Here is a 22086-nt window from a genome sequence, read left to right as displayed (position 1 = left end):
AGTGTTCCTTGCAGCACTATTTACAATAGCTAGGACATGGAAGCAATCTAAATTTCCATTGATGGATGAATGGATAAAGAAGATGTGGTACATATATACAATGGAATATTACTCAGCCATAAAAAAGAATGAAATAATGCCATTTGCAGCGACAAGGATGGACCTAGAGATTGTCATACTGAGTGAAGCAAGTTAGACAGAGAAAGACAAACATTGTATGATATCACTTATATGTGTAATCTAAAAAACATGGTACAAATGAATTTATTTACAAAGCAGAAATAAGAGTCATAGGTGTAGAAAACAAACTTATGGTTACCAAAGGGGAAAGGTGGTAGAGGGATAAATTGGGAGATTGGGATTGACACATACACACTACTATATATAAAACAGATAACTAATAAGGACCTACTGTATAGCACAGGGAACTCTACTCAATACCCTGTAATGACCTATATGGGAAAAGAATCTAAAAAAGAGTGGATATATGTATATGTATAACTGATTCACTTTGCTGTGCAGCAGAAACTAATACAACATTGTAAGTCAACTATACTCCAATAAAAATTAATTTAAAAAATAAAGTTAGGGTTTTGTTGTACAAAGGTGATGAGTGGAGCAAAATAAGGAAGGTATATTGACTAATTACATATAGACTAAAAACAAGTCTTCATGAGAATTCACAGTGGACTTCCAAGCCACTGAAATTTAGGAAGAAATGTGTCTGGTTTGGCATTTTGATCCCCCAGTGGTGCTCTAGGAATTTCCCAGATCAAAGATTGTCATTGATAAAAAAATTCCTCATCATATTTTTAAAATATGTCATTCCTTTCTCTGGGTCTCTTTTCTAATAACATTCTCACCCAGAGTATGCTTCCCGTGGGGGAAATCACTCTCCAGTTATACAGTAGTGGGTATTTTTTATTTCTTTTCTTATGCAAATTTATATTTTGAGACTGAGCTTTCATTGGAGGATAGACTTTTCCTCAAACTTTAAAAATAAACAGCAAGGGGGGCTTCCCTGGTGGCGCAGTGGTTGAGAATCCACCTGCCGATGCAGGGGACACAGGTTCATGCCCCGGTCAGGGAAGATCCCACATGCTGCAGAGCGGCTGGGCCTGTGAGCCATGGCCTCTGAGCCTGTGCGTCCGGAGCCTGTGTTCTGCAACAGGAGAGGCCACAACAGTGAGAGGCCCGCATACCACACACACAAAAATAATAAATTTTAAAATAATAAAAAAATAAACAGCAAGGGGACTTCCCTGGTGGCCCAGCGGTTAAGACTCCATGCTCCCAATGCAGGGGGCCTGGATTCTATCCCTCAGGGAACTAGATCCCACTTGCATGCCACAACCAAGATCCTGCATGCAGCAACGAAGATCCCACGTGCCACAACTAAGACCCGATGCAGCCAAATAAATAAATATTTTAAAAAGTTCTATAAAAAAATAAACAGTGAGGAATTTAGGTGAAAGTTTCATGGGGAAAGGGGAGGCAAGGAGCTCTTTCTTGAAATTATATTATGTGGACCAGCTTTAAGAGTTATCACATGGCAACCTAGTCACAAAGTGGTCATTTCAAATTTTGGGGAAAATCACAGTGATATCCATTGAGGAACTCCTCTTCATAAAATTGTGAACAGTGAGTAAGGTAGATCCATTTAGAATGGGCAGAACTTCTTATACTGGGGTCTTTCTGAAGTCACAGAACTATCGAAGTGTTACTTATAGATTCGTACAAAGACATCATTTTTTTTAATTACACACAGGAAACGTATACATAGAATACTCTTCAGAACAAACTTTTTCCCCCAAGTTTTCCTTTTTCTTTTCTTTTTTTTTTCTGGCTGTGTGGCTTGCAGGATCTTAGTTCCCCGACCAGGGGTTGAACCCAGGCCCACAAGAGTGAAAGCGCGGAGTCCTAACCACTGGACCACGAGGGAATTCCCTCCCCCAGGTTTTAAGACAATTATTTCTGTGATTGCAGAACATGCACAAGTGAGTCTATGTTCCCATAGATGAGGCTTTCATAGCTATTTACACAAATTTGTGCAAGCCAATTCTGCCCCTTCAGGTTTCCCATCTCCCGCGTCAAACTGTGCCTGTCAGGTTGTTTCTTTGGGGGTTGCAAGAAATTGGACATGTTGGTTCTTTGAAGGAACAATTCTGGCCTTAGTTGGACTGTGAAGGCACATCAACTTTAGGGAATAAAGATGCTTCCAAAATAAGGTTATTTGGAGTCTCACAGAGGAAGTCCTATTTTCCCCATAAATTTCCATTAGATCCTCAGGAGGTGTAACTTCTACTCGGCACTGGCCCTAAATTATTGTTGTTGAGACTCTGTTCCTCCTCTCACTCTTCCCTTTCTGTTAATTCACTCAGAATTTCTAAACGAACATTGACTTTTACTTGGGGATGTCCCATTAAAGTGACCTTGTGGTAACTTATTTAGAAGAACCGAAGAAATATTTTAAGGTATGTCACCTATAAATTGGCACTTGCCATCTACCTCTACAAGGATCAAATCATGAGCCACTGCAGCTGCTGACCTTCAACACCCCCTGAAAGGAGACCAGGGTGGAGATTGGGAAGGAGGCACTCGGTGCTCTGGGAAAAACTGGCAGAGCAGGTCTTCACATAGTTAGATATTTTCAGAAGACAATTTTATGAGCCCAATTCTTGCATCTCCTTGTATCTAGAAAAGCACTAAAATCCTTCACGGTGATGTCCGCTCCTCGTGAATAGCAGTAACCTTCATGAGACTAGCAGAAACCTTCTGCAAAAAACGTGCTTGATTGCATGTACTCCCCCTTCACCAAAATCACATACATACTGACCTTCCCCCCTACCTCATTGGAGCAGTTCCTCAGAGCTATCTGAAATGCTGTCTCCCGGGCTATAGTCCTCATTTTGCCCCAAATAAAACTTAACTCACAACTCTCAAGTTGTGCATTTTTTTTTCAGTCGACAGTTATGAATACCCTCTGATTTATCGATGAATTTGGTAGATTCATATTCTTACATGCCAGGCTTCCTTAAAATGATGGCACACTCATATATCCAGCAAGCTGCCTTCGTTTTCCACTCCTCACATTTTCCTCAAAATACTAAGTGATGTCACGTGTGCCAATTCTGTCTTTTCTGAAGGACAAATTCTGATTTAAAGGCAAAATAAAAACACTGTAGTAAAATAAAACACACACAGAGCAAAAGCACAATTTAGTTGGGTTACATACCTTTCTCAGTGTTTGAAAGCTTTCTTAAACTGGAATTAAAAAATAATGGAGGGCTTCCCTGGTGGCGCAGTGGTTGAGAGTCCGCCTGCCGATGCAGGGGACACGGGTTCGTGCCCCGGTCCGGGAAGATCCCACATGCCGCGGAGCGGCTGGGCCTGTAAGCCATGGCCGCTGGGCCTGCATGTCCGGAGCCTGTGCTCCGCAACGGGAGAGGCCACAACAGTGAGAGGCCCACATACCGCAAAAATAAATAAATAAATTTTTAAAAATAAAAGGAAAAATGACGCTAGAAGGACCTGTGGCTCGGACAGGTTGGTTGTTCACTAGTTGGATGCACAGCTTCATGAGGTTTCCCAGACTGCTTGCACTTAGGTAGACCCATATGACTGGCTGTGCCAGTGGCATGTGAGCAGAGATCTAGGTCTGGCCCCTGAATGGTGCAAACAAAGCCTCTGTATTCTCTCTCTCTCTCAGCTGGTTGGCTGTTGAGGTACAAAGTCTCCACTGGAGGACTCTGACTTCCAGAGGATGCTGAGACCTCAAGGATAATAGAGCCACCAAGAAGAGGAAGCCTGGATCCCTGAATTGCCCTGGGAAAAGCCACCTTCTGCCCACCACCTGTACATTGTGATGTGAATGAGACATGCCCCGTAGGTCTTATTCTATGTACTGTATCAGATCACTGAGACTTGGGGCTGTTTGTTACAGCATTCAGCCTGACCAAACTGATACAGTTTCTTCAAGATCACCCAGGCCAGAGATGAGGAACTGGAGGAAAGCACTGAAGGAAAGCAACTTTACTCCAAGCCACTCAACTTGTATGTGTACTGACTCTAATACCTACCATTCACCTCTCTTTTTGACAGAAGCCTGTTTTGGTGTTTCTGGTATTTTCCCATATATGATGCTAACACTCTGTACCATCAAGAAAAAAGGGTGACTAATAGCCTCAAAGGAAAAATGTAAACTCTATAACCTAGAATATAAATACCCTTTGTTAGCACTAGTCAGACTTGGGACTATTTATGAATGCTGGAAAAATGCAGTGACACAGATTGGTCACCATGTGCTCTGCTTAATCTTCAGGGTGGAAAATATAAGTGGGATTACCACATCACAAAAGCGTAGCAACTTGTAGATGTTCATCTCAGAACTTTCCTGAATCATTTTCCTCAGTGACATAGAAACCAAATCCTTTAAGTTCTAATTCATTTTGACAGAAATACATCTCCCTGTGTCCCTCCACCCCCATCAAGTTATTATTACTGCACGCTGGCCTTCCAGTTCATAATTTCAAGGCACTTCCATTTTCCCCCTAACTTGGCAACTTGTTTACTTCATATTTCTAAGTATTTGGCTACTGTTAACTCTAGTCAAAGCTGCCGCTCTTCTGGCATTGCAGATTGCTGGGTTTAAACGGTGAGTTTATGGATGCCTTGAATCAGATGAAACCGGAGGCTTCCAGCTCTGCCTGCTGTGTAAGCAGACTGTGTCCGCCATATGCCTTCCTCTCTGCTATTGGGGAACTTCACAGGAAAAGCACTGTAAAGACGTTTACCATGGGATTTTGTAATTTGCTTTTTTTTTGGCTGTACGCGGGCCTCTCACTGTTGTGGCCTCTCCCATTGCGGAGCACAGGCTCCGGAGGCGCAGGCTCAGCGGCCATGGCTCACGGGCCCATCCGCTCCGCGGCATGTGGGATCTTCCCGGACAGGGGCACGAATCCGTATCCCCTGCATTGGCAGGTGGACTCTCAACCACTGCACCACCAGGGAAGCCCTGTAATTTGCTTTTAACTTTAAGTTAATTTCCACGAACTTAGCTCATTTACAACAGCTTTAATCAGACCACCCACTGACTCTGTACTGTAACAGTTGAATCTGGGTTTGGGATTACAGGGATGTATTCGTGGGATTAGTGTGAAGAAATGTCACACAGCCCCAAGGATGAGCTGTGAAACATGATCAGACTGGCATAGCCCAAACGGTGAAATATTTACTGCAGTAAAATATTCAAGGTTATTCTAACAAGTTCCAGGAGATCAAATTCTTGAACAACAACAACAACAACAAACCAGAGTAAAGTTACGTTTTTAAAAAGTCCTAACCTATCCACAGGAAAAGTATTTGTAGACTGATTGAGGATTGTGAACACAACTCTAAATTTAAAATATTGCTTCTTTCACTTATATTCTCAATCCCTCTGCATAATTATATGAATGTGTGCCAGTATATGTGTACTTTCAGGAAGTGTTGAGTATGTGTTATTTGCTGGCAAATGTGATATATTCACACACCAAAGATTTTTAAAAATTCAACAACAAAAAAAATTCAACTAATAAGGCTTCCAACTTCTTTCAAGGATGAAACTGAGTCTGGAAAGAAATTGAAATGTTATTTTGTACATTTGAAATGATGATGGAGTAGAGATTTTACAAGTTTACCCTTGAACATGGAGCAAGGGAAGAATAAAGCAGAATGATATGCATAGCAGACTGAAAAGCATACTTGAATGGGAAGAAATTCTCCCAGAGCTAGTCCATGAATGCAGGGTTATTTAATAAATGTATGGATTTATGAGCAAATAAAAGCACAAACATTAGGGGAGAGCAGAAGTTGAATGGCTGGACTATAGTCGTTCTGCTGTCTTACTTGTCTTCTTGTTAATGAGAAATCTTTCTTAAAATACTGAGGCACAATGGGTTTTTGATGAGACATGACAAGTAATAGCATTAGGGTTAAGAAGATTAAAGTGAATGTTTTTCTGGAAATTCAGTATAGTTTCTGCTGTAAGTCAAAATGCCTGAAGGAGAACATCCCCTTTTAGGAGAATTATGTGCTGATTTGTGGCACAGTGCTTTAGTGGACAAATGTTCTAGGCTGGGATTCAGAATACCGGAGTTTAACTTGATTTTATACTGTTCGATTCTTTCATTGATTTTGTAATATCAGGCAGCTTGCTATTTGGACACCCAGTTCCTTCATCTCCAAAGCAGAAATGAAAATCCACACTCTCAGGGGTGATGCAAAGATGGCAAATTAAATAAAATAAGGTATTGTAAACAAATTGCCTTGCTCATAATACATACTTAGTAAACATTAGTATCTTTTCCCTGTCAATAGATGTGCTGCTAAATATTCAGTTGACAAGAGAAATTAAAACCTGATGAGAGGGGCTTCCCTGGTGGTGCAGTGGTTGAGAGTCCACCTGCCGATGCAGGGGACATGGGTTCGTGCCCCGGTCTGGGAAAATCCCACATGCCGCAGAGCGGCTGGGCCCGTGAGCCATGGCCGCTGGGCCTGCGTGTCCGGAGCCTGTGCTCCGTGGCATGAGAGGCCTGCGTACCACACACACACAAAAAAAAACAACCTGATGAGATATATTTTGATCTTTTGATGGAATCTTATTTGAAACACATGTTTTCATTTGGTTGATGGGAGATTTTATCCAAAAGTGAACGTCCTCTTTGTGCAGAGGGAATATTCTAACTCATTTAGGTCTATAAGATGGGAATTTTAGTTATGTGAGTAAATTCCTTTTTCCCCCTCTCTTTAAGCCACTTGTCATCAAAAGAGAAACTGAGTTTTATCAGATGGTACACTAGGTCCCTTCCCGTTCTAACATTCTATTTATTTTGTGGATATGGAAATGTGTATATATACGAAGGAATGAATTAAATACCAATAAGTATTAATCAAGCACATACTACATGCAGGCAATTTTGTGAGGAAAAGGATTACAAAGATGAATAAAATGTAGTTACTGCTCTCAAGGAAGTTATATGTATACAACTGAGTTCTCCACTTACAACTTGGAAGTGTTACTGACTGATGAATTATCAAAAAGTTCTGTGGTTCATTTTTTACTTATACATTTGGCATGTGAAGCTCATTTTCCCATGGAAACATATTTCCTGTGAATGCTCCGTTAGCCTACAATACAGCTGGCATTTAGTGCTCAGAGGATTGAGGAACAGAGCGAGAATTTCTAACTTTGTTTGGACGGATAAACTTACACTAAGTTTCAGCTGGGTTTTGGAGTCAGGTGGTTTGGGACTGAAATTGTAGTTCCTGATTTCCCTTGCTTACTTGCTGGGGGATGCTGGATCAGGTTTTTACCTATCTTATCCTTAACTAGTCTTCTTGTCTAGTACATGAATTTAACAACCTATCTCCATGATTGTTGTGGGAATAAAAATGTTAATGTCTGTAAAGTGCTTGGCATACAGTTTGGTTCCTAGGAGCCATGATAGCATCAGCAGCATCAACATCATCTTTATTTCACAGAGCCTTTGTCAGGAGGGCAGGGCTCTGTTATCCCAACCTATAGACCTTGAAGAGGGCAAGCTCTGGACCCCTAAGACTTAAACAGCCATGGAGAATGCAGTGTGGAATGGAGACCTGGGTCCCTTCAAGTGGGGCTGGGTTGAGAATTCCTAGTGGATGTAGCCTAGGTAGTATTTCATTCTCAAGGAATGCACACAAGTTGAGGCCCACCTGTTGGTATGCATGTGTGTACATATGCAGATTTGATACCTTTTATTTCAGGCTGAATATCTGCTGTTCCCTGCAGAGTAGAAGTAACCAGGGAGGTAGGGAATGAAAGATATTTTTTGTCTTGTTGATGGGATGGCAGGTGGCCTTTTCATTCTCTGACTTTCCCAACCCAGCTAACCCCCATCTCCCTCCAAGGAGATTAAAAATCAAACTGTTCACGGTTCAACTTGCAAACACAAGCTGAAATCCCCAGATGTCATGGAAATGTGGCTGAGCTCTTTGCAGGGTATGCTTCATGTTATTTGATTGACAGAAGGCTACACAGAAGAGAATCCAGAGGAGATGAAACAAGAGCCCATTTAGAGATGTTTAAATCTCTTTGTGTGTTCTTGATTTTATCTTTAATATATATTTACATGGAATTTGGTTTCTAAGAAAATGTTGCTGAGTTATGATTGTACAACTTAAGTGACGTGATGACCCACAATTCAAACACAATCACTAGCTTTGCTTCATTTGTCCAACTACCTCCGAGTACCCCCTCCCCTTTTCTGGATCTTGTCTCTTAACTTTTCAGCCCACTGGTTGTCATGGAAACCACTGTGGCTTCTACTACAGTGTGATCTCTCCTCATCCTTGACCCTCTCCCCTCACCACACACACACACACACACACACACACACACACACACACACACAAAGTGATAAAATCTGAGTGGGCACTTGACTTAAGCTGAATCACTCAGTCTTTCCACAGGAATCTAAAATCAACTAAGAGAGTTAAGCTTAATCTGTTGCCCCTGGAATTGAGGAGCTGCTATCTGTCACCATTTTCTGCCATTTGGATGAGGAAAGAAAGATGGCAAGTCTACCAAATGAGATAAGAATGGAGAGAAAAAGAAAAGGAAGAAATGGAGAGAAAATAGAATAAGAAACGAAGCTTGAGAGCCTGATTATAAGAATTCCTGGGGCTTCCCTGGTGGCGCAGTGGTTGAGAGTCCGCCTGCCGATGCACGGGATGTGGGTTCGTGCCCCGGTCCGGGAAGATCCCACGTGCCGCGGAGCGGCTGGGCCCGTGAGCCTGCGCGTCCGGAGCCTGTGCTCCGCAACGGGAGAGACCACAATAGTGAGAGGCCCGCGCAGAGAAAAAAAAAAAAAAAAAAGAATTCCTGAGATCCAGGTGTGCATGTGGGTCTGTGTGTGTTATGTGTGTGTGTGTGTGTGTGTATTTTATTTAATCATGTAAGATACTTGGAATCCGTATAATAAATATCCGCTTTTAGTTCTCTATTTGAGTTGGATTTCTTTCTTTCTTTCTTTCTTTCTTTCTTTCTTTCTTTCTTTCTTTCTTTCTTTCTTTCTTTCTTTCTTTCTTTCTTTCTTTCTTTCTTTCTTTCCATCTTTCTTTCTTTCTTTCTTTCTCTCTCTCTCTCTTTCTTTCTTTCTGTCAAAAGCAGCAGAAATTTATTTCTCACAGTTCTGGAGGCTGGGAAGTCCATCATCAAGGCACTGGAGGATTCTGTATCTGGCAAGGGCCCACTTTCTGGCTTATACATGGGTGTCCTCTCACCATGTCCTCACATGGCAGAGGAGTGAGGGAGTTCTCAGGGTCTATTTCATAAGGGCACAAATCCCATTCATGGGGGCTCCATCCTCATGACTTAATCACCCCCAAGAGCTCCCGCCTCCTAATACCATCACATTCAGGGTTAGGTTTCAACATATGAACTTTGGGGGGGGGACACAAACATTCAGTCCACAGCACTTGGCTTCTGTGGTCCTGTTGGCTTGTTTGCATTTTAGAGTTTAGGTTGATTTTCATTCTGGTTTCACTTTTCAGATCACTTTATATATTTATTATTTTTGCCACTGATTTATAAGTTTTATTGAAATGAAAAATACAAATTGTTGTTCATTTAGTGTCTTAAATAGGTGAGTTAAACCAATAATAATTTAATTTGTTTTTAAAACTGCATTTCTGTTTTGATTTGCAGTAGTTTCTGAAGATATAATTAACGTACAATAAATGCACACACCTTAAGTGAACACCTTGATGAACTACTTCTCTAGGATCCAGCGGTTTCATTCCTGGGTATTTACTCAAGAAAAATGAAAGTATATGTCCACAAAAGTTCATAGATAAGAATGTTTAAACCAAACTTATTCATAAGCATCCCAAACTGGAAACAATCCAGAATGCATCAACAGGAGAATGGATTTGAAAATCATATATCAATATAATGGAATATTAGCAATAAAAAAGAACTTTTGATATACTCAACAACATGGATATATCTCAAAAACATTAGGTTAAGCAAAATAAGCCAGCTTCAAAAGGGTACATATTGAATGATTCCATTTTTATGACACCAAAATGCTGGCAAAACAAATCTATGTCGATAGAAATCAGATAGTGGGGGTTGGAAGATTGACTGGGAACAGGCACGATGGAACTTTCTGGGGGAATGGATTTGTTCTATTTCTCATTTCTGGTGGTAAGTTACATGGGCATATACAATTGAGTTGGATTTCTGCTGCCTACAGTAGATGTCCTCCTTCTAAATTGCCCCCAAATTTACCAGGCTTCTCAGGCTGGCCCTTTTGCCAATGCCCCATACTAATTCTGTCCTAAAATAAAATCTTTGAAAAGAATCAGTCTGGCATTTGAGAAGGGGTTTGGGTAACCTCTTTCTTTTGCTTTACAGGTTTGGAAGTTATAAAGCCTTCGTCTCTCTGAAGCTGGGGCCCAAGCAGGAGAAACAAAACTTCAGGGGTAGAGGGGAGTGTAAATTTAGAATCCAGTCCTCCCTAAGATCTTCCTTAAGGGGCAAAAGGTGGGGACAAGACTGATATAGTAGAGGGAATGAAGCAGTAAGCACAGCAACCACTAAGAAGAGAAGAGGACAATGAGGGTCACTGTGCTGCAGCCAGAGCAAGTAGGACGGGTCAACATATGCAAGAAATTCAACAGCAATCTTCATTTACTCAGTGCCACAAGCATGAACACAATACTAGGCTCTGAGAACACTGAAACACGATCTCTTCCTTCAAGGTACTATGTTTGCCACAACTTCTGAATCCACTGGAAAACACCTGTATGAGTGTTTCAGAACATAAAATATACACTGGATGCAGGTAAAGTTTCCAGGCCATTACTTACTGAGCTTTTCCCAGCATACCTGACACTGCCTTAAGCACCATAAAAGTGTAGACTAGGTAAAACCGTTCACCACAAGATACTTCAAGGAAGGGGGTTTGCTCCCTAAGGGAGAGTATTTTAAAATACACGACCAGCAAAACACTTGTTGAGCCTGGGATGGCAGGGAAAGCTGACATGGTAAAATGCCATGTGAGTCCTTCAATATGCAATTTTCTAAGAACAATTATCTCAGAAAGATGCAGAATTAATTAAGTTCTCTTATTACACAAGACTGTGCTAGCAGATGCACACCTACACACAAGCTACTCTTGAAGAGCTAAGTATCTGGGCTGTCAGATATGATTTTTAAAATTATTACTATTCAATAAATCATTTTCAAGAAAATTGCTTCCAGGCAGCCCAATCTTATTTGAGACTGAAATGTGGACTAAATTTAAACCAAGTCCCTCCTTTGGAAATCACTCTCTTTTTACTATAATCTTGAAAAAAAATTGTAATATAGTCACATAGGAAGCAAGAGATATTGGCAAATCACAGACTTCACTTGAAAGACCCATTCAGGCTTGTTTTTATCTAAGGGACGAAGCAAGGAGTTGAACCTCATGGATACAGTACAGCTTACTTATAGAAGAAATTGTCTAGTGCCAAGAGGTTCAAGTGAACATAACTCAAATAAGACCTGGAAATTAGATGCTTTTTCCAATGACATTTGCATTTGAGATAGGGCTGCCTTCTGAAAACATAAAACTGGAGGTAAAGATTCACCTTTGCATATTAAAGACTTGTGGTCCATACCCAAATAGAAATATAAATTCATATTCAGATGCCACTGAGGCTAATGTGATTAAGAAATATGAGAAATGCTTGACCATCATATACTACAAACCTTACACCTAGTTACCTAAGTTTACCACCTAAGGCAACAGACCTGTGCCTCACATTCTGACCAAATATTTTATAACCATAGATAAGCTGCTCTACTAGACCCTGGAGTTTTCCACATGCTCGTTTCATCCAAAAAATTTGTGGCCTTATGCCCTGGGCAATAAAAGCGAGGTGAATAACAGTTCAGGATTATTTGATGTTTAAAAGTTCTCTACTTTCTGGGGGTATTAGTGTTGTAATAGTTAATCTATGTCTACAGAAAATATATGTGTTACCTTAGATTTGAAGGTAGATCTTTATTTTTTTTTCCATCTTAACACCTACTATACCAAACCACTTGGAGAAATTACATTACCTACATAGCAAGTGTTTATTTTCCTATTTTTCAGCTTAAATTCTTCCTATGGCTTTTGAAAACTTCTTGTGCTGAACTTAGGGGAAGTGAAAAATTGCTGTTTTGCAATTTAGCTGTTTTTTTAATTTGTTCTTTCAAATCCTACTATTGTCACTCTCTTTGCTTTTGTTACTTCTAAGATATATAATTCTAAAGGCCTATAACTTTTCATTTTAGACTCCATTTACTGGCTATAGAGGCTGCTCTCTTTAGGACTTAATTCATTTTCTCAAAATTTCACATAGGTTCCAGGTCCCAAAGTAAGTTTTTTGACATTTATTCATTCAAGTATCAAATATATATTAAATGTTGATTCTGAGCCATGCTCTGATTTAGGCACTGAGGATTTATATAGAACAAGACATAGCCTTCATAAAATAGACATTCTGGCAGGAGAAACTGACAATGAACATGAAAACATACATATTAAAGTAACTGAGATCTTGTTAAATGCTATGAAAAAGATAAACAAGGTGATGTGACAGAGGATAACTGGGAGAGGCAAACTCCAGGACAGGTGGTCTGGTTAAGGTCAGGGAGTAGCCTTGGATAAAGAAAAAATAGCAATGCAAAGGCCCTGAGGCATGAGAGGCAGGCAGGCACCTGGCATGTGTAAGGAAGGGAAAGCAGCCCAGTTTGTTGGAATGCAATGCTGGACACTGAGGTGATACCTGAGGTGATATCAGATGTATCAGATAAGTTTGAATCACAGGCAGAAGTTGGAATGCATAGAATCTTGAAAGTTATGGTGAGAAGTCTGGATTTTATTAACAGTTCATGAGGATCCATTGAAATACTTTAAGCAACAGAATGACATGTTACAATTTATATTTTGAAAAGGTTTCTCCTGTAGATGAGAAAATAGGGTGGGTAAGGGTTTAAGAAAAGAGGCAAGGGTGCAAACTGTCTACACAGGGGATGCTCCCACATCCCACAAGGCCACTCCTTCAAGATACAGAAAGAAAAAAACATTTGACAAAGTTCTACATGCATTTATAATAAAAACTCTAGAAAAAGTAGATATAGAGGGAATGCACCTCAACATCATACAGGCCATTTATGACAAACCTACAGCTAACATCACATTCAATGCTGAAAAGCTGATAGCTTTTCCTCTAAAATAAAGAACAACACAAGAATGCCTAATCTCCTCTCTTTTATTCAACATAGTATCAGAAGTCCTAGCTATAGCAATTAGGCAAGAAAAATTTTAAAAGTCATCCAAATTAAAGAGGAAGAAGTAAAACTTCACTATTCACAGATTATATGATAGTATGTATATATTTACAGATATATGATACTGCATATAGAAACCCCCCAAAAAAACTATTAGAACTAATAAATGAATTAATTAAAGTTGCAGGATACAAAATTAATATCCAGAAATCTATTGTGTTTCTACACACTAATAACAAACTATCAGAAAGAGAAATAAAGAAAACAATCCCATTTATAATTGCAACAAAGAGAATAAAATACTTAGGAATACATTTAACCAAGGAGGTAAAGAACCTGTATTCTGAAAACTATAAGACATTGAGGAAAGAAATTGAAGAAGACACAAACAAATGGAAAATTATACTATGCTTATGGATTGGAAGAATCAATATCATTAAAACATTCATACTACATAAAGCAATTTGCAATAATGCAATGCAATCCCTATCAGAATACCAATGGCATTTTTCACAAAACTAGGACAAATAATCCCCCAGTTTTTTAGGAACCACAAAAGACCACAAATAACCAAAGTAATTTTGAGAAAGAAGAACAAAGCTGAAGGCATCAGGCTCCTAGACTTGAAACTGTGTTACAGAGCTAGTAATCAAAGAGTATGGTACTGGCACAAAAATAGACACAAAGCTCAATGGTATGGAACAGAGAGCCGAGAGATAAACCCACACTTATATGGTCAATTAATCTATGACAAAGGAAGCAAGATTATTCAATGGGGAAAAAGTCTCTTTAATAAATGGTGGTAGGAAAACTGTACAGCTACTTGCAAAGGAATGAAATTGGACCACTTTCTCATACCATATACAAAAATAAACTCAAAACGGACTAAAGGTTTAAATGTAAGACCTGAAACTATAAAACTCCTAGAAGAGAACATAGGCAGGAACTTCTTTGACATTGGTCTTAGCAATATTTTTTTGGATATGACTCCTCAGGTAGATGAAACAAAAGGAAAAATAAACAAATGGGACCACATCATACTAAGAAGCTTTTACACGGGAAGGAAACTACCAACAAAACAAAAAGGCAACCTATTGAATGGGAGAAGGTATTTGTAAATGATATATCCAATAAGTGGTTGATACCAAAATATATAAAGAACTCAGTATCAAAAACCCAAATAACCCAATTAAAAAATGGGCAGAAGACCTAAATAGACGTTTTTCCAAAGAAGACATACAGATGGTCAACAGGCCCATTAAAAGATGCTCAATATCACTAATCATCAGGGAAACACAAATGAGCTATCACCTCATGCCTTTAAGTATGGTTATCATAAAAAAGAAAATAAATAACAGGTGCTGGCAATGATGTGGAGAAAAGGGAAACCTCGTGTGCTGTTGGTGGAAATGTAAATTAATGTAGCCACTACAGAAAACAGTGTGGAAGTTCCTCAAAAAACTTAAAATAGAAATACCATATGATCCAACAATTCCAATTCTGAGTAGTTATCTGAAGAAAATGAAAACACTAATTTGAAAAGATGTATGCACCCCCATGTTCACTGCAGCCCTACTTACTATAACCAAGACATGGAAACAATCTAGGTATCCATCCATATACGAATGGATAAAAGAAGATGTGGTATACTATACAAAGGAATATTACTCAGACATAAAAATAATAAAATCCTGGCACTTGCAGCAGCATGGATGAACCTGGAGAGTATTATGCTAAGTGAAATAAGTCAGACAGAGAAAAACACGTACCATATGATTTCACTTATATGTGGAATCTAAAAGACAAAACAACAAACAAAACAGAATATAACAGAAACAAACTGGTGGTTGTCAGAAGGGAGAGGGTTGGTGGGGTGGAATGAAATAGGCAAAGGGGATTAAGAGGTAAAAACTTCTGACTAGTGAAAAAAAAAACTGGCTACAAAATAAATAAGTCACAGGAATGTAACATACACATAGGGAATACAGTCAATAATATTGTAACAACTTCGTATGGTGCTAGATGGCAACTGGATTTATTGTGGTGATCATTTTATAAGATCTAAAAATATTGGATTACTATGTTGTATGTTTTAATCTAATCTAATATTGTTTGTTAATTATAACTCAATTTAAAGAAAAAGAATAGAGACAGGGAGAACCATTACATCACTTCTCTTTTGTCATGGTCAGGGAGATATGTCTCAGTACCAACCTGCCCACCCTATCAGCCCATACACACTGCACAGGCTGGTGAGAGCAAGTTGACTCTCCCATTAGCATGAAACTTTTACATTAATTATGTTTAATATATAGGTGTTATCTGATATATATGACCACTCTGGAATGTTTTCCATTAATTATGTCTATAAATGTGCTTGTTTCACTCGAGAGTCAAGACTGGAGTGCATAGTTTTGTAACTACACTATTGAAATATGGTGCTTGGTGTGTAGAGAGAGTGTGTGTTGATGGGGGGTTTGGGGTACTGTGATGAAGCTTGGGGTCCTGAGCAGCTATGGGTCAGCACCATAAATCACCCACATACCATCAAATACATCAAAACTGGAAGAAAGCTGCTAAAAGTGGGTGCTCCTCACAGGCTCCCTTGTCTCTGTTCAGGAATCTTCTCTGAAATTTGGTGTAACCTCGTGCTGTAGTGGAGGTGGCATTTCAAAGACCTTCACCCAGAGGCCACTGACACTCAGGAACCTGGGGAAATATCTCTCCCTTTACTAAAGGGTGGGGAGAGTGAAGGAGGAGACTATTTTTTATGCTGGTCAGATTATATAAAAATAATGGAAAACTAAGGGAAAAAATGAGGTAAACCACACACTTAAACTGTAATAGGTTTCCAATCAAAAAATGGGCAGAAGACCTAAATAGACATTTTTCCAAAGACATACTGATGGCCAATAGGCACATGAAAAGATACTCAACATTGCTAATTATTAGAGAAATGCAAATCAAAACTACAAAGAGGTTTCACCTCACACTGCTCAGAATAGCTATCATCAAAAAGCCTACAGATAATAAATGCTGGAGAGGGTTTGGAGAAAAGGGAACCCTCCTACACTGTTGGTGGGAATGTAAATTTGTGCAGCCACTGTGGAGAACAGTAGGGAGGTTCCTTTAAAAACAGAGTTGCCATACAATCCAGCAATCCCACTCCTGGGCATATATCTGGAAAGGATGAAAACTCTAACTCAAAAAAATACATGCACCCCAATGTTTATAGCAGTACTATTTACAATAGCTAAGACATGGAAGCAACCTAAATGTCCATCAACAGAGAAATGGATAAAGAAGATGTGGTACATATATACAATGGAATATTACTCAGCCATAAAAAAGAATGAAATAATGCCATTTGCAGCAACATGGATGAACCTAGAGATTATCATACTAAATGAAGTAAATTAGATAAAGACAAATATCATATGAAATTACTTGTATGTGGAATCTAAAAAAATGATACAAATGAATTTATTTACAAAACAGAAACAGACTCACAGACACAGAAAACAAACTATGGTTACCAAAGGGGAAAGGGAGGAGGGATAAATTAGGAGTTTGGGATTAACATATACACACTACTATATACAAAATAGATAAACAAGACCTACTGTAGAGCACAGGGCACTATACTCAATATTTTGTAAATAACCTGTAATGGAAAAGAATCTGAAAAAGAATACATATATAAATGTATAACTGAATCACTTTGCTATATACTTGAAACACTGTAAATCAACTATACTTCAGTAAAAAAAAATGACAAAAAAAATTCAATAGGTTTCATCGAGTAACCCCTGTTAAGGTAAAACCGGAGAATTTATCACCTTTTTCCGACAAACATTGCCACTTGCTGCTTCATAACCTCACCACCAAGTCAGAGTCTACGATGTGCAAACCCAGAACATATCTACACATAGCCATAGCAATATCTGATATTCAGTGTTTTAGCACTATTAATTTTTGAAAACATATTTTAGATACTCTTCCACCACTATCTCAAATTCAAAATTCTTATGTTAAGGCAAACTAAATTTCACAACCAACAACAGATGGGTCTGTGCTAAAATCAATTTTATAGGGTTTACCATGAGAAGCTGTGAAGCAAATTTCTTAGCATCTCCATGGACAGAAATAGCTAAATTAATCTATGTCATTATTGGGGTCATCCAGGAGATATAAATAAGGGCAAACACAGAGAATACACTGAGTGCATAAAACTCCTAATTAGCATGAGATCAAAACAGTACTAGCTAGCCTTTTCACAAACTTAGAAAATATTTTACACATCTTAATTAGTTTTCCTGTGGGAATTGGATGAGCTGCTATTCTAAAGTTATGTAATTTATCAGAGTTCTAGAGTCACAGCTTACTGTTACATGCATACCTTTTGACTATTTCCTAAAATGCTTCTTTGGTCTTTATTTCAAAATGGGTTGATGATCAGTCTCCTCTTTATCCAGATGTTCTGGCAACGTTCTCTGTCACCTGATAGTTTATAAGCTACTTGGGATAGAAGGTGATATCCAGAAGGCAAAATTAGAAAGACACAAGGAAATCAAACAGAGAGAGTTAAGCTAATATGTGTCAGAAACAATGGGGAATTTGTGGATGAAGGGAGAGGATGAAGAGAGAAGAGGAGGTGAGAGCAAGAATAAAGGGCTGAACAATGGGGCACGGCAGCCACAGAAGTTTTAAGAGTAAGGATATAGAGTGAAGTCACATTTATACTGTTTGCATTTCCATCATGCAAATGTTCCTCCTTCTGGAACTCATTGACCAACTTTTCACACAGGCTTCAACCCACCAGAAATCCTGTGTGATTAGATATTTTTGTTTGCACGTGTGTGGGAATTAAGGAGGGGGCTGGGTTCCACACTGGTCTGACACCAGAGTTGCAGAGCAGAGAGCAGGAATCCATGACCATAGGTAATTGTCAGAATATAAGCTGCCCCCAAAGTCATAGTATCCTTGGAAACAGTGCAAGACTTCTCCCCCGGGGTATGAAATTATGGGTCAGGATGGTCCAAATTTACCTTTAGAAGGTATAGCAACCCAGGATCTTGGATATAATGTAAGTAGAACTTCTGAGTGATACAAGATGAGGAAACACAAAATATAAAACCATAAGGGTCTCAGAGGTAAGTGCCAGTTCCCATTAGCCCTTAAAATGTAGCTTAGAAGAAGTCCTCTGTAAAGAAGCAAGACTTTTGGTTTCAGCCACAATGAAATAGCTTATATTGAACTAAAAAATAATTATAAATCTGGACAAAATACATAAAATAACTGTTTGAAAGCACTGGAGAGCAAGCAACTTAGGTCAGACTTGAAGGGCTGTGTTGCCTGGGCAAAGGGAAGCCCATCAGTGTGAGGACCATGTTTATCCAGGTGTTTTCCTGAGAGAATCGGCTGTTTCAGTGTGAGGTGGAAGAGAAAGGAACAGTCTTCTTGGGTGAGGACGTTTAGGTGTACCAAACCACCTGGGATTTGATGAGTAAACCCCAGAGAGGAGGTAGCTGCATCAATGGGGCATCAGCCAGCTCCCTATTTGAGCCTACACAGGGTGGTGCTCCAAGAAACCAGATGATTTCCATAACCATGGGATGCTCAGGAGATGCAGGCTGGAATTCAAGGCCTGCCAAAATGGAGAAGCCTTGGTGAACATCCAAGGAGTTTAGCTGAGATCCTGAAAAAAATCATGTCTTAGGAGTGAGAGCTGTTAACGCCAGAGTAAGGGCAAAACTGAAACAGATCAGCCTAACAAAGCTGAAGAGGAACTGTGGGCAGGTTGGAAGTGATTTGCTGGTACCCTACCTGCCTGCCCAAAGAAATTATAACCCTATTTGGAGGAAAATGAGGTGAACACTTTTTCATAAACAACATCTACAATGAAGCAAAATCATGATATCTGCTCAAAAAAGGGGTGGGGGCCAAATAACCAAAAAGAAAACAAACAGATAAAAAAAAAAACACACACACACAAGAGAAATAACAGATAATGAAAATAGTCTCATTGGCAAATCAGACATTGGAATTTTAAAATCACTATGATTAATGTCTCAGCAAAGAGAAGAAGATAAAAAATGGATTAAAGGTAAGAATCCTTAAAAGTAAGCAAATAAGAAGAAACTAGGGGTTGAGATCTATGCTGAGGAATGTTGGCTATTTCTCTCTTCCCTCATTTCTTTTTCCCTTTTTGGTGGCTTCGATGCCCTAACTCACCTCCACTCTTCAAAAATAGTTGTCACATTACGCTGTCGTGGGGAGCACAAAAGGCAACTATAGTCGTAGACCTCGATTTATTGAAAGGGAAGACAAGAAGAGTGTCTTCAAGAAGAGACAACAGGGGACTTCCCTGGTGGCGCAGTGGTTAAGAATCCGCCTGCCAATGCGGGGGACACGGGTTTGAACCCTGGTCCGGGAAGATCTCACATGCCACGGAACAACTAAGCCCATGAGCCACAACTACTGAGCCCACGTGCTGCAACCACTGAAGCCGGAGCGCCTAGAGCCCGTGCTCCACAACAAGAGAAGCTGCTGGAATGAGAAGCCCGTGCATCGCAGCGAAGAGTTGCCCCCGCTCAGCACAACTAGAGAAAGCCCGTGCGCAGCAACGAAGACCCAACGCAGCCAAAAATAAATAAGTAAATAAATAAGAGACAACATAACTACGAGTTTACAGATTTTAAAATGAAAGACACCTGTGCCCATACTCTGTCCCTGCCACCTACAGGTTTGTGTGACATCACACACGTTACTTAACCATTCTGCATCTGTCTTCTGTCCTGTAAAACCTAGTTGACACTCACCTTCAACAGTGGCTTTAAGCACTAAATGAGATGTTTTACACAGGCAGAGTACTTAGCCCAAATAAGTTTGCAATAAAGAGTGATACCTCCTCTGCTCCTTGTTATCATCAATGGAGAGAAGCACACATTCAAAAGTGGTAATCTTGAACGTCAGAAAGGGATACCGTCTACATACTGTCTGCCATTTGATATCCTCCACCAAGATGAAGTCATATGCAATTTGGGTTCCTTCTTTACCTTTCAAGTGGAGAATACTGATGACAAACAAAATGTCCCCACAAGTGGGTTAGTCAAAACAAGAGCTTCGTTTCTTGAACCCTTAGGGAAAAAATCGAGTATAGCAGATATCTGGGACAAAGCTCAAGGCAGCAGATCAAGGCTTCTGTTCATAGAGAATGCTCTGCGTACGTGCTCTGGCTTGCCTTTCAACAATCATCCCTATTAAATCATTGGTCTATCTGACACATTTAATGAAGTCATGTTCATGAGCAGCTTAATCACGGGATGCAGTTTGGTACATATTTTGACAGGAAAGCTGTTTGTATAAACTGAAACATGCAGCAAATATATAATTTCAGAAAATGTTCATTATGCTTCCAGCGTGACAATCTTTGACTTGAATCCTTCCGTGCATATTTAGTCATTTTAAGATAGGCTGTTTTGAGTACCGGTTAACAAATAAAAAGATATTCTTAAGCAAAATGCATGTCAAGCCAGTGGAGTAGTGAATAATTACATAGCAAACACTGCACCACATACTCTATCCAGAAATCTTTCAGTTTGGGAGAAGTCACACATCTCTAACTGAATATTATATGTTGCTGAAATTGATTCTGGCTATAGGCACATGAAAATAAAAACGAAAGAAACTGAATTAAGAGAAGTCATCTGTAAATAATACTTTCCGAAAATGTTGATAACAAGCTCAAGGTTTGACTTGTAGCTAATTATCTAACTGCTCCATTAGTAACTGAACAATCCTACCTTATCTGCTCAGAGACTTTTTGAAGTGAGGTCAGGACATGTGCCTTTCCTGTTATAAATGATCTCCAGGCCCCATGTGTTTGGGTCTCAGCACTAATTAGAAGTGAGACTTACATCACTCTCGTGACCTTCTCGAAGGTTGTATGTGAGGTCATGCTGAATGTCTTCCACAAATTTGTGAGCATATTCTGGGTAAAGGTCCAGCACTTCAAAGAGTCCTTTGAGGATGATGCACTGGAGGTCACAGTAGGTTAGTGCCTTCACATCCGCATTGGTCTTGATCACTTGGTCCTTAATTGATAGATTGGCTCCAATTAAATCCCCTTTCCCTTGAAACAGTGAAAAAAAGAGACATGTAGCTTTAATGAAAAGCAAGCTTGGGACTGGTAACTTTGTTTGATGTACAGGCTTCATTTCTCTGACATTACACTGAAAAAGAAGAGGAACCTTTATCTGGGGCAGGGTTTCTCAGCCTCAGCAGTGTTGAGATTTGGGGCCTGATCATTCTTTGCTGGCAGGGGAAGCATTCTGTACAGGGAAGAATGTTTAGCAGCATCTCACATCATCCACCCCCAGAGATGACACCCAAAATATCTTCAGGCATTGCCAAATGTGCCTTGGCAATCAAAATTGTCCCCAGTTGAGAAAACTGGTCTAGAGAATAAAGCCTAGGAGCCTGAGAGTTAGGAATTGTAGGTCACACATGGGCTCCAGACAGGTCCCTCACAGGATTTGGTAAATGACTTTAGACAAAGCAGTTGATATTTTTCGTCACAGTTGCTTTAACCATTCAAGGGAAATAATAATGGCTCAGCTTTTCTGACTGTAAAAATGTTCCAGGATTCTGAAGTTTAGACCATCAAGAGGTATATTAATCATTTTGATTCTAGCACTTTGGACAATAATATAAGCATCACCATTTAATATACTCGGGTT

General features: G+C 39.5%; 1 protein-coding gene across 1 annotated transcript in view; it reads right to left on the bottom strand.

Moving 5' to 3' along the window:
• The window catches only part of KCNH8 (potassium voltage-gated channel subfamily H member 8), a 413967-nt gene that overhangs the window by 55424 nt on the left and 336457 nt on the right, over window positions 1-22086 (bottom strand). Inside the window, exon 11 of the mRNA XM_059064162.2 lies at window positions 21265-21479. Coding sequence (XP_058920145.1) covers window positions 21265-21479 — 215 coding nt within the window. The remainder of the gene's footprint in view (window positions 1-21264; window positions 21480-22086) is intronic.

Source organism: Kogia breviceps, chromosome 5, assembly GCF_026419965.1.
Source record: "Kogia breviceps isolate mKogBre1 chromosome 5, mKogBre1 haplotype 1, whole genome shotgun sequence".
In the NCBI taxonomy this organism is placed as follows: domain Eukaryota; kingdom Metazoa; phylum Chordata; class Mammalia; order Artiodactyla; family Physeteridae; genus Kogia; species Kogia breviceps.
This window is presented reverse-complemented; position numbering and strand designations above follow the sequence as displayed.